This window comes from Manis pentadactyla, chromosome 12 (assembly GCF_030020395.1).
Source record: "Manis pentadactyla isolate mManPen7 chromosome 12, mManPen7.hap1, whole genome shotgun sequence".
NCBI lineage: Eukaryota > Metazoa > Chordata > Mammalia > Pholidota > Manidae > Manis > Manis pentadactyla.
In genome coordinates, this window is record NC_080030.1 from 23,490,775 (window position 1) to 23,507,078 (window position 16,304).

At 47.8% G+C, this 16,304-nt stretch overlaps 1 protein-coding gene across 11 annotated transcripts in view; it reads right to left on the reverse strand.

Annotated features, from left to right (window-relative positions):
* The window catches only part of MYO9B (myosin IXB), a 94,006-nt gene that overhangs the window by 25,456 nt on the left and 52,246 nt on the right, over positions 1–16,304 (reverse strand). For all 11 annotated transcript variants that reach the window (XM_057490231.1, XM_057490230.1, XM_036893348.2 and 8 more), the window contains exons 4-13: positions 12,557–12,619; positions 12,024–12,123; positions 11,669–11,769; positions 9,744–9,873; positions 8,212–8,301; positions 6,763–6,879; positions 6,332–6,466; positions 2,456–2,577; positions 699–840; positions 45–249 (exon numbers count right to left, since the gene is read on the reverse strand). In XM_057490231.1, the coding sequence (XP_057346214.1) occupies positions 45–249; positions 699–840; positions 2,456–2,577; positions 6,332–6,466; positions 6,763–6,879; positions 8,212–8,301; positions 9,744–9,873; positions 11,669–11,769; positions 12,024–12,123; positions 12,557–12,619 (1,205 nt within the window). The remainder of the gene's footprint in view (positions 1–44; positions 250–698; positions 841–2,455; positions 2,578–6,331; positions 6,467–6,762; positions 6,880–8,211; positions 8,302–9,743; positions 9,874–11,668; positions 11,770–12,023; positions 12,124–12,556; positions 12,620–16,304) is intronic.

Here is a 16,304-nt window from a genome sequence, read left to right on the forward strand (position 1 = left end):
CAGGGTCTCCACGTTGACAGGGATGGTTGGGGGTCCCTTGCTACCTGCAGCCTTCTCGGCCCTCTCAGCCCGCAGGCGCCCAGCCTCCCGGAGCACGGCCATGGCCCGGATGGAGGCTCGGAGCACAGCCCAACGGAACACAGCCACGGGGTCCATGCCGATGAGCTCCCGCACGTAGGAGCTGTCGCTGCCCCGGAGGAGGGCTACAATGTCCGGGCGCATGTAGTCCATGTTCTTCTCCCGGAAGTCCTGGCAGGGAGTTGGAGGTGGGTGGTCACATGTCAGAGATTGCTATGGCCCTAGGGGCGGGCACACGAAGGGGTGGTAGTGGGATGGGACCCCTCTCTACCACAGAGAAGCGGGTTGTGCCTCTGGGTAGCTTTCCTAGCTTCTTGACCCCTCTCCTATCTGAACATTCTCTCTTTGGATCCTGGCTGCAAATGGACATGGCCATCCAAGTCCTGGACAGGGACTTGGCCTGGAAGGTGAGCCTGGTTCACTCACTACGTTCCACAGTACAGCCAGGGATTTGGTGCACTGGGTCTGACAGCCCCCAGTCCTCACCCAGTGTAATAAGCAAGACGAAAGGACAGAGCAAGAGGCAGAGGGAAGGGGCCTCTGGGACGCCCACATGGTCCCTTTCCCGCTTCCCGAGCAAAGGGTAACTCGGCTGCTAATGGCAACCGATAGGTGCACACCTTGATCTGATATTTCACTTTCCCTGCGAAGTGCTGGATGATGAAAGCTGGTTCCAAGACGGGTGTGCCCAGGAAGTACCTGTTGTCTTCATGCTGCTGCTTGAACTTGGCCAGCAGGGTCTGGCTCGTGGCATGGGGAAAGCTGGGAGGAGGATTTGAAACCTTTAGCTGCAGGAAGAGCGGCTTGATCGCCCGCTTTGTATTCCACGTCCCGGGTCCTCCATGGAGGAGGCGGGTGGGTGCCTGCCTGGGCTGCTCTGGGTGGTGAAGCTGAACACATGGCCCGAGGGCAAAATGACAGACTCAGGGCTGCAGAATGAACTGGGCAGAGCAGCCCAATGAACATTCAGGCAAGACTGGAACCTGGGCCTGCTGTGGGCAGCTGCTGGGAGTAATCCCAGGATGGGGTGACTTCTGGTCTTGGATCTGTCTGTATCCTGTGGTGGGGGTAGGGGTGTCTTATCCATGCTCCCCTATTACAGGGAGGGGCTGGGAGATGGGGATGAAGCAGGCAGAGGGGTGGGGACAGAACGAGGAACCTGCTGTACCTGGGTATGTCTGCCTCCCAGGGAGGAAACACCCAGTGGGCTTCGGCATGCCCAACCCATGCCGGGCCTTGCCAGAGACACGGGCAGTACCATATGTCTCTGACTCCCCAACCCTGGGCTGCACGGCTTAACAGGGGAGCAAAGGGGGCCAGGAGGGGTTGACCTGTAACTACGAAGCATGCTGTTTCTGGGGGCTGGAGAGGGTGTGGGGAGCAAGGGGTCCACTCCATCATTGGCGTAAAGTACATTTTAGCGCACTGTTTGACAAAATCCAAATCTGTGATGAACAAGTTTTTAAACAAAGACATATCAGCCTGGGGCTGCCTCACATTTCTCTCCCAGATGCAGGTCTGGGGGGTGTCCTGGGAAAGACAATTTAAACCTTTCCTAGCTTCTTGACCCCTCTCCTATCTGAACATTCTCTCCCTGGATCCTGGCTGCAAATGGACATGGCCATCTGAGTCCTGGACAGGGACTTGGCCTGGAAGGTGAGCCCAGTTCACTCTGGCGGCCAACAGAGATGCTGATAGATGCACTGGAGTCTGGACCCCCAGGACCTGTGAACATGATCTTATTCAGAAATAGGGTCTTTGTGGATGTAACTTAGTTAAGATGAGCTTGTTCGGGTGAGCACTAACCCAACATGAGTGGTCTTCATGAGAGGGGAGACATAGACAGAAAGAAGAGAAAGCCATGTGACCAGAGGCAGAGACTGGGTGATGCAGCCATGAGCCCCTAGAAACTGGAAGAGGCGGGGAAGGATTCTCCCCTAGAGCCTTTGGAGGGAGCAGGGCCCTGCCCACACCTGCATTCCAGTCCACTGATACTGATTTTGCATTTCTGGCCTCCAGAACTGCTGAGAGAAGAAATCCCTATTGTTTAAAGTTGCCTGCTTTGTGGTCATTTATTACAGCAGCTGCAGGACAGTAATTCAGTAAGTGAATTTTAGAGGCTGCAGCTGGATAATCAAGCGAGAGGCACCTGAGAAATACCCCTTCCAGCCTTCCCTGCATCCTGTGGAGGAGAGGTGCCAGGACCAGCAGTGAGTCTAAATGATATGTGCATTTTGCAAACTGTGAGGTCAGGAGTTATGGCCAAATGAGTCTGAGAAACTCAGAAGCTCCCGGGGATGGTCTGGATTCAGGGTAAGGTGCCAGGAAGCAAACTGAGTGCCTGGGTTGGCACACACAGTGGGCTGTGGACACTCACTTGCTCTCTTCATCCAGCAGATAGAAGAGGCCAGTGGGCTTCTTGCTGATCAGATGGATGCAGCCGACGTTGTCCATGTAGTCAATGTTGTGCCATGAGATCCCTTCACCCTGGTACTCCTCCTGCAGGGTTCAGGGGACATTTGACAATTTCATTATTTCACTGCTATGTTAATGTTTACATAGCACACATTGTATATACTGTAAACATATGTGTATGCATGTACACATTTACATATAAATATGTGAACAACAGAATACATATTAATGGGTCAACAGAAGTACATTCATGATCATAAAGTATTAGCTAAATGAACATCAGGAAACAGAAACAAATTCTCAAACATATATCATGTGAGGTGCTTAAAAGCAAACTTAAAATCACCCAAGGTAAGCAAACTTTCTCTGTAAAGAGCCAGATGGTAAATGTTAGGCTTTATGAGCTAGATGGTGTCTATCATGATTACTCAGCTCTGCTGTTGTACTGGGAAAGGAGCCACAGATGTTATATAAACAAGTGGGTATGGCTGTGTGCCAATAAAGCTTTATTTATAAAAACAGGTTGTGGGTTTAATACCCTCTAGCTCCATCCATGTTGTTGCAAATGGTAGGATCTGTTTTTTTCTTATGGCTGAGTAATATTCCATTGTGTATATGTACCACATCTTTATCCATTCATCTACTGATGGACATTTAGGTTGCTTCCATATCTTAGCTATTGTAAATAGTGCAGCAATAAACATCTGACTTTTTCAAACTGGAGTGCCGCATTCTTAGGGTAAATTCCTAGAAGTGGAATTCCTGGGTCAAATGGTATTTCTATTTTGAGCATTTTGAGGAACCTCCATACTGCTTTCCACAATGGTTGAACTAATTTACATTCCCACCAGCAGTGTAGGAGGGTTCCCCTTTCTCCACAACAGTGAAATAAGCCAGGCAGAGAAAGACAAGTACCAAATGGTTTCACTCATATGTGGAGTATAAGAACAAAGGAAAACTGAAGGAACAAAACAGCAGCAGAATCACAGAACCCACGAATGGACTAACAGTTACCAAAGGGAAAGGGACTGGGGAGGATGGGTGGGAAGGGAGGGACAAGGGTGGGGAAAAAGAAAGGGGGCATTATGATTAGCATGTATAATGTGTGTGGGGCATGGGGAGGGCTGTGCAACACAGAGAAGACAAGTAGTGATTTTACAGCATCTTACTACGCTGATGGACAGTGACTGTGAAGGGGTATGTTGGGGGGACTTGGTGAAGGGGGAGCCTAGTAAACATAATGTTCTTCATGTAATTGTCGATTAATGATACCAAAATAAAAAAATTAAAAGAGAAAAAAAACAAAACAGATTGTGGGTTAAGATTTGACCTGTGGACTGTCGTTTGCTGGCTCCTGCTCTGGAACAGAAATGTCTAGTAGTCATATAATGTGAGTGAAGCACATTAACTTCAAATTTTCTAATAGTCACAATTAAAAATGTAAAAAAGAAAATGGGCAAAATTAACTTTAATAATGCACTCAATCCACTATATCTAAAGTACAATCCTGTTGACATGTGATGGACATAAAAAACTACTGACGAGGCATCTTACATTCTTTTTTCCCTGTACTACATCTTGGGAATCTGCTGTGTATTCTACTCTTCCCACAATGCAATTTGACCAGTCATGTTTCAAGTGCTCAACAGCCAGAAGGAAGTTGTAATAGTAAAGTCAGCTAAATCTTTATATAAACCCATCAGTTTTTTTTTATGAGGATAGCCTGTTAGGGTAAAGATGGTTGAGTATTTTTTTTTTGGTATCATTAATTTACAATTACATGAGCAACATTGTGGTTACTAGATTCCCTCCATTATCAAGTCCCCACCCCATACCCCATTATAGTCACTGTCCATTAGCGTAGTAAGATGCTGTAGAATCATTACTTGTCTTCTCTGTATATACAGCCTTCCCTGTGCCCCCCCCACCCCATGTAATGTTTGCTAATCGTAATGTCCCTTTTCCCCCTTCTCCCTCCCTTCCCACCCATCCTCCCAGTCCCTTTCCCTTTGGTAACTATTAGCCCATTCTTGGGTTCTGTCAGTCTGCTGCTGTTTTGTTCCTTCAGTTTTTGCTTTGTTCTTATACTCCACAGATGAGTGAAATCATTTGGTATTTGTCTTTCTCCGCTTGGCTTATTTCACAGAGCATAATACCCTCTAGCTCCATCTATGTGGTTGCAAATGGTAGGATTTGTTTTCTTCTTATGGCTGAATAATATTCCATTGTGTATATGTACGACATCTTTATCCATTCATCTACTGATGGACACTTAGGTTGCTTCCATTTCTTGGCTATTGTAAATAGTGCTGTGATAAACATAGGGTGCATGTCTTTTTGAAACTTGGCTCCTGCATTCTTAGAGTAAATTCCTAGGAGTGGAATTCCGGGTCAAATGGTGTTTCTATTTTGAGCTTTTTGAGGAACCTCCACACTACTTTCCACAATGGTTGACCTAATTTACATTCCCACCAGCAGTGTAGGAGGGTTCCCCTTTCTCCACATCCTTGCTAACATTTTTTATTGTTTGTCTTTTGGATGGTGGCCATCCTAACTGGTGTGAGGTGATACCTCATTGTGATTTAATTTGCATTTCTCTGATGGTTAGCGATGTGGAGCATCTTTTCATGTGCCTGTTGGCTATCTAAATTTCTTCTTTGGAGAATTGTCTGTTCAGGTCCTCTGCCCATTTTTTATTATTTGCTTTTTGTTTGTTGAGGTGTGTGAGCTCTTTGTATATTTTGGATGTCAACCCCTTATTGGATATGTCATTTATGAATATATTCTCCCATACTGTAGGATGCCTTTTTGTTCTACTGATGGTGTCCTCTGCTGTACAGAAGCTTTTTAGTTTGATATAGTCTCACTTGTTCATTTTTGCTTTTGTTTCCCTTGCCTGTGGAAATATGTTCATGAAGAAGTTGTTCATGTTTATATTCAACAGAGTTCTGTCTATATTTTCTTCTAAGAGTTTTATGGTTTCATGACTTACATTCAGGTCTTTGATACATTTAGAGTTTACCTTTGTATATGGGGATAGACCATAATCCAGTTTCATCATCTTGCATGTAGCTGTCCAGTTTTGCCAACACCAGCTGTTGAAGAGGCTGTATTTTCCCCATTGTATGTCCATGACTCCTTTACCATATATGTTTGGGTTAATATCTGGACTCTCTATTCTGCACCACTGGTCTGTGGGTCTGTTCTTGTGCCAGTACCAAATTGTGTTGACTACTGTGGCTTTATAGTAGAGCTTGAAGTTGGGAAGCGAGATGCCCCATGCTTTATTCTTCCTTCTCAGGATTGCTTTGGCTATTTGGGGTCTTTTGTGGTTCATATGAACTTTAGAACTATTTGTTCCAGTTTGTTGAAGAATGCTGTTGGTCTTTTGATAGGGATTGCACTGAATTTGTAGATTGCTTTAGGCAGAATGGCCATTTTGACAATATTAATTCTTCCTAGCCAAGAGCATGGGATGAATTTCCATTTATTAGTATCCTCTTTAATTTCTCTTAAGAGTTTCTTGTAGTTTTCAGGGTACAGGTATTTCAGATGGTTAAGTATTTAGCAGCGAAAAGACAGACTCAAATAAGCCAATTCCATTTCTCTCTCATCCAAAGGACTTTTACATTTGAGAAGAGCGGAGGTGCAAAATTGACCCATGGCTGAAAACAACCCTGACATTAGCCTCCCAGGGTGTGTGTGATTTTCCTACTTTCCCTTCTACAGAAAAAAATCCTGGGGCGGGTTCACAAATAAACTGGGCCCTGAGGGAGATTCCGGCTCTCGCTCATTCCATCCCTCTCTGGGTTGGATGGACAAGACATAATCTCCTTACCTGCTCCAGTTTGAAAATGTGCTGATTGAAGTAATACTGGAGCTGCTCATTGGCATAGTTGATGCAGAACTGTTCAAAGCTGTTCCTCTCGAAGTCTTCGAATCCGAAGATGTCGAGGACCCCAATGGACAAGCACTGGGGAGGTAGAGGGAGCAGAGGTCACTGGTCGGCTGCTGACCTCCCTACACCTGCTAACCTGTTGCTGCCTCGGAATCTGTGCCGTATGAACAAGGGCCCTGTTCTCACCTGGAGTGGGGCCCCAAGAATCATACTGCACCTTGCCCCTGGTTCTGGGACCTGACACTGACTACAGCTGCCTTGGCTCCTGAAGTCACGGGCTGTCCACTGAGAACGTGGGGCACTGAGGGCCTGGCCTCCCTGGCGCAGCTCAGTGGAGCAGACAGGGCAGGCGGGGGAGGGGGCGCACTCACGGAAACGGCCTCTTCCATGTCTTTCTTATTGAGGAGAGCATGGTTGATCCGTAGCACAATCCAGTCAAACAGGGCGCTGTACAGCGACTTGGCCATGGAGTCACGGGCGGTGATAGCCTGTGTGCACAGAGTGGGCGTCACACCTTGGCAAGGCAGGCCCTGCACTGCACTACCCTGAGGTCTGTGCGCACGGGGAGATCAAGGAGAGGCTTTGAACACCCAACTCATCTGACATGTCCCTTCTCACTCTACACGTCATCCCATCAGCTCTGGATGCCCTTGTACTTGGAAGCATGGACTGCAAAGCCCAGGGGCCTGCGGTTCAGCCAAGTCTTTCTTGGGTGTCAGCTGGCTCCTCAGAGCAACCCAGGGACTGCTGAGGTTGGGACGCAGGTTTAGGGAGGGAACTGAGACCACCCTCGTGGGAGAACTAGCGAGGAGTCTGAGTGGGGTTCAAAGGTAGGCCCCTTGCAGTTCGGGAGCACTGTGGGGCCACCAGTGGGTGTATAAAAGCAGTGATGACCTCTAAATATATTTAAAAAGGCTTTTTGTGGTCTAATGGATATACAAGGAATTCCTTCTTTTTATTTACTCAGATCTAAGCTGTGAGAGATGTATTTGGCTCCAATCAAAATCTAGAACACATCTCTTGGGTTTTGCCTTTCTAGGGAGGTCGTAGAAATGGAGCTAAAAGGAATGACAACAAGAAGCCTGGCGTCTTTCATTCAGACTGGCACCCCTGGGGGCAGCCACCCTCCTGGGGTATCAGGTGTCCTGTAGCAACTTCTACCAAACACTGGGGTCAGTGGGGGCAGTGTCCACTGTGCCCGTTAAAGATGCTCCAACAGCTTCTACTGTCAGCTAAAAATCCCCCCGGTGGCTAGGTGTGTTCCTGCTGCTGTCCAAGCTGCAAGTCACGTTGTTCCAGAGGAAAACATGCAAGGAAAACACGCCGCCAAGAAAGCATCCAGGCTGGAGCTAAGGCCAGAGGGCAGCGCTTTACTGAGATTTAGGGACCCACATAATGGTTGTGAAGGTCACGCGCTAGCCTGGGGGCCAGCAAACTTTTTTGAGAAAGGGCCAGAGAGTCACTATTTTCAGCTATGAGAGCAAGATGGTCTCAAGCTCTACTATTCAGCTCTACTGCTGTAGCAGGAGAGCTGCACATAAACAGATGGGGGTGACTACATGCCAATAAAACTTTATTTACAAAAGCAGGCAGTGGGCCAGATTAGGCTTGTGGGCCACAGGGGGCCATCCTGTGCTGGTGGGAACCAGAATGCTCACTAAGCATCTGGAAACGCTGAGACAAACACACCCACGGCCCAAGCTCTGGCCTTCAGGCTGTAGTTCGCTCTGTAAGCTGGTTCATGCTGTGCCTGGGTTCCAATGAGAACCAGCTCGTGTTCTGGGGCCTGGGGCCCTGTGAAGGCCCAGGACAGTGCTCACCTCGCTGAGGCTGTAGGGAAGGATGAGCTTGTCGTTGGCGGTCACTGTTTTTCTTTTGGTCAGAACTTCCACCAAGATTTCTCGTTTTACCTGTTTCAAGGTCAAGGAGGAAGAACAGGGGCAGGGAGCAGGGGAGGGGAATGGAGAGTTTGTCAGGTGGGTCCCTGTGTCACTGAGACAAGACCCTGATGCTCACGGAAGGCAGAAGAAGGAACTGGGCCTGAAGTTCACACTGAGAGCTGCTGACCTGTGATGTGTGCTATGATCCGCGTGTTTCAGAATTTTAGCACTCCACCCAGAGGCTCAGCAACGGCCCTGGGAATGTGGTCACATAGGCCTGGATGTCGCTGTGGGACATGGGCCCATGTACTGCCTGGCAACTGTGCTTATAGCTGTCACTGTTGGAGCAGGTTCCAGGCCTGTGTGCAGGGGCCAGGTGAGGGGCCTGCTGCTCCCTGACCATTAGGCCCCCTTCACAAGCCAAGCAGGGCATCTCCTGGCTGGTGTGCTCCCTCAGCCCAATGAACACAATAGAAGCTGGGGCTCCCGCATGAGGCACAATTTAAGAGGAGCCACCGATGAAATGAACACTTAAGAGAACAGGAAGCAGGGGACAGGGCTTCTCAGCCTTTTTGGCACCACTGATATTTGGGGCCGGGTCACTCTTTGCTGTGGGAAAGCTTGTCTTGTATGTCAGACGATGCTGAATGTCATCTCTGGCCTCCACCCCACAGAGGACAGTAGCATGCTGAAGTGTACAGCCAAGGATGCCTCCACAAGTTGTACAATGCCCCTTGGGCTGAGGACCAGTGGACTGGGGGGTGGCAGGTCCAGTGAGACTTGCTGACCCATTTATGGTTTTAGAGAGCCATTCACTCGAGGGACTGAGGTGGGTAGGCAGCCCTGCCCAGGTCCCTCTGAAAAGAGGGAGGGATGGTCCATGAGGGGATAAGTCAGACAGAGGAAGACAAATACCGGATGACCTCACTTACACATCTAAAACCAAACCAAAAAAAACCCACCAAAAAACAAACCAGGCTCACAAATAGAGAACAGATTGGTGGTTGCGAGAGGCTGGTGAAATGGGTGAAGGGGGGTCAAACGGTATAAACTTCTGGTCATAAAATAAGCCATAGGGATGTAACATACAGCTTGGTGACTGTAGTTAATAGCTGTGTACCACATAACTGAATGTTGCTAAGAGAGTAGATCTTAAAAGTCCTCACTGTTAGAAAAAAAAAAATTCTGTAACTGGGTGACAGATGATCACTGGACTTAATGTGGTGATCATTTCACAGTATCAGCAAATATCAAATCATTATGTTGTACATCTGAAACTAACATAAAATTTATGCCAAGGATGCCTTGATTAAAAGACAAAGAGAAGGAATGAGAAGGGGCGCTGCAGAGATGGCGCAGGGGAGGGGAGGACGCAGACAGGCAGGACCTAGCCTACAGAAGTGCAGCCAGGGCAGGCAGTTCGCAGTTCTGTGCTCTCAGTGGCTACTGTGGCTGGAGGGCTGGGAATGTACCTTCAGGAGCTGAGCCAGTGTGTCCAGCACCTCGGGGGGCCCGACCTCCAGACCTTCATCTCGGCCCGTGGCTCTCTTCTTGTACGTGACATTGCCCAAGTACAGGATGGCTGATAGGACAGAAAAAATCCTGGGGGAGCAAAGGCGCCTAGGTTAGGGCAGTTTCCCAACCGTGGAGCTTCCAGCCAACTGGTCTGAATTTGTACAACCGGCCAGTGCCAGCTGGAACACATCAAGTGTGAAAAATGTTTAATCCCTGTGTCGGGGACCCTTTCTGTGGAATGCGAATGTAGGCAGATATCTTGACTTCATTTTTTTTTTTCCTTTGGTGTTGGGCAGGGGTATTAAAAATCAAAGCACACAATTCCCAAGTGCAGAACTTGATGAACCATCACAAAATGTGCAGATCCTGGTAACTGGTGCTTAGAACAAGGAACAGAACAAAGCAGGCCCTGGAACCTTCCCCCACCCCTACAGAGGAACCGATGTCTAATACTGTCTGTGAACTTGACATCAATGAAATCGTATGTACCTGTATCTGGCCTGCCACTGGCAAACTGATGGGGTGTGTGCAGGTACTGCATGAAGCCCTATTTATTCATTCTCAATGCCACAGACCTGCACTTCTCAGCCTTGGGGTGGCTGACACCTGGGCCTGATCATGCTTTGCTGTGGCAGGGTTGCCCTGTATGCTGTGGATGTTCAACGGCATCCCTGGCCTCCACCCACCAGATGAAGGTGACAGTGTCCTCCCTCCATTCCTCCACACAGCATGACAACCAAAAATGTCTCCAGACATGGCCATGTGTCCCGAGGGCAAGTCTGGGTGAGACCCATTGCTGTGTGTGGAGTTGTCTAGGGGTTGGCAAACTGTTTCTACTCTTGTAAAGTACCTGAGCTAAGACTGGTCCTTAAGTTTTTAAAGTGTTGCTTACAAAACAAAACAGAATGAGACACAGAGAAGAGGAACACGCCACAGAGACCACCTGGCCCTCAAAGTTGAAAATTTTACTATTTGGACCTCTAGAGAAAATTTGTTGACACCTGCATATATGTATTGCCATTTGTTTATTTAATCTCCAATGGATGGGCATTTGGGGCAGGGGGTTCCAGTGTTTTTGGCTGTTAAAAACGAGCCTGCTGTGTGTATTCCCGTGTGTCTTCGGGTGAGCAAATGTATGCATATTATTGTGCACAGCTGACCCTTGAACAAGAGTTTGAACTGCATGGGTCCACTTATATGGGGATATTTTTTAATACTGGAAATTTTTTTGGAGATTTGCAACAATTTCATAGAAACTTTCTTCCCCTCTAGTTTGCTTTATTAGAAGAATACAGTGTATAATAGACTACATAGAATATGTGTTCTTCAACTGTTTATGTTCTCAGTAAGGTTTCCTATCAACAGCAGGATATCAGCAGAGTCAAAAGTTATATGCAGGTATGTGCAGGGGGGTTGGTGTTCTAGCCCCCATGTTGTTCAAGGGTCAACTGTAGCTGTACACAGCTGTAGGAGAAACTGCCAATCAGTTTTCCAAAGTGGTTGCCTGTTGGTCCCTCCCAGAAGCACGTGGGCATTTCTGTTGGGTGTGGTGGTCTTCCTGGTGGGTGTGGAGAGCACTCCGTGTGTGATTTTTAAAAACTTTTTGAAAGTTTTAACTGTGGGAAAATACACGTTACATAAAATCTACCATCTCACCTGTTGGTAACCACACAGTTCTGCGGTGTTAGGCAAGATCCCCAGTGGTTGTGACTGGCATCTCCCCATGACTAATGAGAGTCTCTCTGAGGGTGTTCATTGTCACTGGGCTACCTTCCTTACTGAATTCAGCTCCTACTGGGGTGTCGGTCAGATTGCAGAGCGTGACCACAAGATTGGGGGCAGGGGAGGTGTGGTGCCTATATGGGGGATGGCGCCCACTTACTGCTTCTTGGTGGCAGGAAGGAACCCCACCATCTCCATGGCCTGCTTGAGCCTTTCAAAGTCATGCTTCAGATCTTCCCCATCTTCGATCTTCAAGTTATGCTGAAAAACAAAGTCGGCGGGGCTCTGGGTGCATTTCTGGACTGCTGTGGGTGGCAGTCAAGAGGGATTCTGGCTGGGCCCAGTGGGGTGGGGCCCGGGGCTTGGAGAATGAATGGGCTCTTTTGTGCCACCTCCTCCAGCCAGTCTGGGGGCCAGATGGGGCCAGGGCAGACGGCCTCCGACCTCCCGGCGGGGTATAAACAGCCCACGGGGAACAGAGGTGGCGTTTGTGGCCGGGAGTCAGGGCTGTTTACCTGGTTGAGGTAGAAATAGTCTTCAGGCTGCTGAAGCTGGAACTCTTGCCGCTCTTCCTCACTGACGCCAAGTAACAAATAATAAAACACGTGGTAATTCCTGCCATTCAGAATCAGGAGAAAGTTACTTTTGGAGGCAGAGCCAGAGAGGAAAAAGTACCTCAGCTATGTACGGATTTGAGGCCATAAGTTGATTCCTATTAGATCTTAAAAACAAAAACAGAAACAACACTCAAACCATGAACTCCTCCAGTGGGTATATTTCTTGGGGGTTGGGGTAGGGGTTGTCTTGTTCATGGGCTGATCAGAGATGTTTCTTATCTAACCACATTTTGGCACACATCCAAGCCGTCCTCCAGGTAAAAGTCCCAGTAGGCACAAAAAAGGTAGCTTAAGTGGTAACAACACCGAGCTAGAAGCCACAGAGTGGACCCCGCTGCCTGGAGAGCCACGGGGACCTCCCTGATCTCGGGACATCTGCTTTATAGGGAGGAAGGCAGCAGAGGTGGCTCACCCGGGAAGCATCCTCCTACCTCTCATCCTTCTCTTGAGAGACCAGACGAGACTTTTCAAGCAGGTATTTTTCCACAACAGCTCTGTCAGAAGAAGAAAAAAGGAATAAAGACTTATATTTTGATATTGTTCACTGAAGAACTGGAGTAGTTTGTTACCACGATGAAGCCAGCTATGGATTAATTTCCTTTGATGCAAAGTTAAATATAGATACTTAAACATAATCACCTTTACAAATATAATCACCCTAAATGTCACAAATAAAATCAGTCTAAGGGTTGTGAATACAATCACCCTTCATGTCAGAAATACAGCCACGCTAAATGTCATATACCCTTGACCCTGGAATAACAGGTTTGAACTGTGTGGGTCCACTTATATGCAGATTTCTCTCAATAAATTTATTGGAAAATTTCTTGGAGATGTGTGACAATCTGAAGAAACATTTTCTTATCTCTAGCTTGCTTTATTATAAGAATACAGTGTATAATAATAGGACATAAAAATATATCTTCATTGACTATTTATTAGGAAGCCTTCTGGTCAATCGTAGTCTATTAGTAGTTAAGTTTCTGGGAAGTCAAGAGTTATAAGTGGATTTTAGACAGGGCAGGGGGATGGTGCCCCTAACCCCCACTTGTTCAAGGGTCAGCTTTGCATATCACCATCAATGTCACCTTGCCTAGGACTAGTTTTCATAAAAATAAGGTAACTGGGTTGGTCACTTCTGCTCCCCAGGCCAGATTCAGGCTACTGCACAGAAGCATAGAAGCAGCATGTGGGAACCCAGCAGGTGGTGTGAATAAGAGCCGTTGTACTCAAGAGTTCCTGGAGAATATAGGAAGGTGTGATATAATGAGTTATAAGAAATACATATTTGGTCATTCATATGACCAAATATGTATTTCCCAGTGTAAGTCCAGGCAAAGGAAATCCCAGAGCAAAATACCTCTAAAAACCGAAATCAAAGGAAGAAATAAAGTTTAAAACCCCTTTATTGCTTACAAACTGCAGTCCAGCGCCGTCTCTCTCCCCTGCTCCTGAAGGAAGCAAGCCAGCAAGCCAGTCCCTCCCTTTAAACTCTAAGGTTCAGACATACCCTCCCTTGCCCAGGTAATGACCCATTGACATGGAGATGAACTTCTCTTCACCCCTGAGGATGTGCAAATGCACTAAAGCCAGGCCAGATACTCTGGAAATGTTACAATTTTACCCACAGGCCACCCCTCCAAAAATCTTGCCTTACAATCTACTCATTCCCCTTCTTTTGCAATGGTCCCTGGGCGGGAAAACTGGAATATTGTAACCAGACTAATAACGTAACAATAGTAGCAGAATAAAATCATGATAATCCTCAAGCCAGAGGATTCAGCCTATGCAGCACAAAATATGTTTCTACACTTGTTCACTCATTCCTAACAACCACGTTACCAAACATTACAAAGTCAAGCCTCTCTTTAAGCAATTTTTCTTGACAACAACAACACAATCATGATAATTCTCAAGCCAGAGGATTCAGCTAGGTTCAGTCTTATGCAGATTAAGCCCATAGCCCGTCCATTCCATAGGCAGGCCTGGCAGTAGCTGAGGGCCTTACCTCTTACCTCCTGGACGTTTTGGGTATACTACTGTGACCTTTGGGGGCCATTCAGCTGTTACTCCAGGAATACACACAAGGCCAGCTTCCGGGGTTTTCTCCCAAGATGCCAGAAGGGCCAGCCATCGCTGGTCCATGTGTTGAAATGTCCAGGGCCAGGTCCATTCAAGTGTCTCCAGGGCTTAAGGCAGTAGGGACTGGCAGCAGGATGTTGCTCTGCTGGCCATATTTTGGCTTCAATAGCTTTCTTTGGTTTGGACGTATAATTGTATAGGAGAAGCAGCAAGGTGTGTGAGCACATTCACAGGGCTCAAAGCTCCTTTACGTGGCTTCCCATTCAAACGCCGCAGCACTGTCCATAGGCAAACTGACCAACCACGTAGGCTATTGGTGTTCGACTTCAGGCCAGATTTCAACAAACCGTTGTACCTTTCTATCATGCCTGCCCTGGTAGGATTATATGGTACATGTAATTTCCACTTTATTTCTAATTGCTGCACCCATTCTTGTAATGCATGTCCAGTAAAGTGGGTGCCTTGATCACTCTCAATCACCTGTGGCCAGCCATAGGCTGTGAATAGATGCTCCAGGCCCCTCTTGGTGGTTTGCTGATCTGCATGATGTTCATGAAAAGCAACCAACAGTCCAGTGGCCATGTCCACACAAGTCATTGGCATACTGTTATCTTTCTGATATGGGCAGAGGCCCAATATAGTCTATTTGTCACCTGACCAGGGGTATTGGCCCCCTTACTATTATCCCATGTTGCTGTGGGACTCGGTGTAAGTCCCTCTTAGAGCACACAAGGTACTCCTTCCGAGCTCTGCTGACGTCTTCAAAGGCCAATGGCAAGCCCCACCGACAGGTTACAGCCAACACTCACTCTTTTGCCCCATGTGCAACAAACACTAGTGCAGCCATTGAGCCACATCAGAGGCAGGCTTTCCTTGTAGCCAGAGCACCTGGGCCAGTGTGTCTGCTTCATCATTCCCTGGGATGCCAAAGGCAAACGGCCAGTCACATGATACACGGTAAGTGCCTTAGTCTGACCAGAGGCCCACAGGTCTTGCCACAACTCTTGCCCCCAAAGGGGCTGGTGACCCACCATCCAGTTGGCATGGTACCATGTCGGTAGCCACAGGGTCAAGCCCCGATAGACAGCCCAGCTGTCAGTGCAGACAACTATGGGGGAGGGCTCCTGGGTGATCACGAGCCATGCTGCCCACAACTCAGCCCACTGACTGCTCTTCCCCTCTCCATCCTCCATCCATATTGTCTCAGTCTTAGGATGGAAAGCCACAGCCCTCCACTTCGGGTCTGCCCATGACTGGAGCCGTCTGTGTACCAAGCATCTTCAGGTATAGGAACTTTTCCATCCTGATAAGGAGCCTTGGCTACCAAGGGCTGAAAAGCAAGTTCTTCCTGCTTTCCACTTGTATAGGTCACTGGCCTCAATAAGTGTTGGACTTCTCCACTTAAGGGGCTAGTAGAGAGGGCGCTGCGCTGCTGTAAATATGTGGCCCATTTGGCCAGTGTAGATGTCTGTTCCATGCCACTCTGGCCTTTGGGTCCAGTCTTGCACCCACCCCACGATGGGATAGGTGGTTATTACCTTGGTCGGAGCTGTTCCTGTAATGGGCTCTGTAGCCAGCAAGGTATAGTACACAGCAGCCAGTTGCTTCTCTATCAAGGTGTACCGGACCTCTGCTCCTTTCCACAGTTGTGACCAGAATCCAATAGGTTGGCATGTCCATTCAAGCTGCTGCGAAAGACCCTATCCATAACCATCTTTGGTTACATGAACATCTAGTTCATAGGACCTTGATGATTCCATTACATTCAAGGCCTGTATGGCCTTGACTGCCTGCTTGGCAGCAGTAAAAGCAGCTGCACGTCTCATCCCAGTCCTACCTGATGCTCTTTGATACCAACTGGTATAAGGGCTTCAGAATTTGTGCCAAGTGTGGGATAAATACTCTACAGTAGCCCAAAAGACCCAAAAACTCTTGTAATACTGCCACAGTGGTAGAGGTGGGGAAAGCCTGGACCTTTGTCTTTAACTGCTTCAGGAACAACTTTAGTTTTACCTGACCAGACAACCCCTAAGACTTTCACAGACAAACCATGTCCCTGAACCTTGGTGCTGCTCACAGCCCATCCTTTCCCCTGTA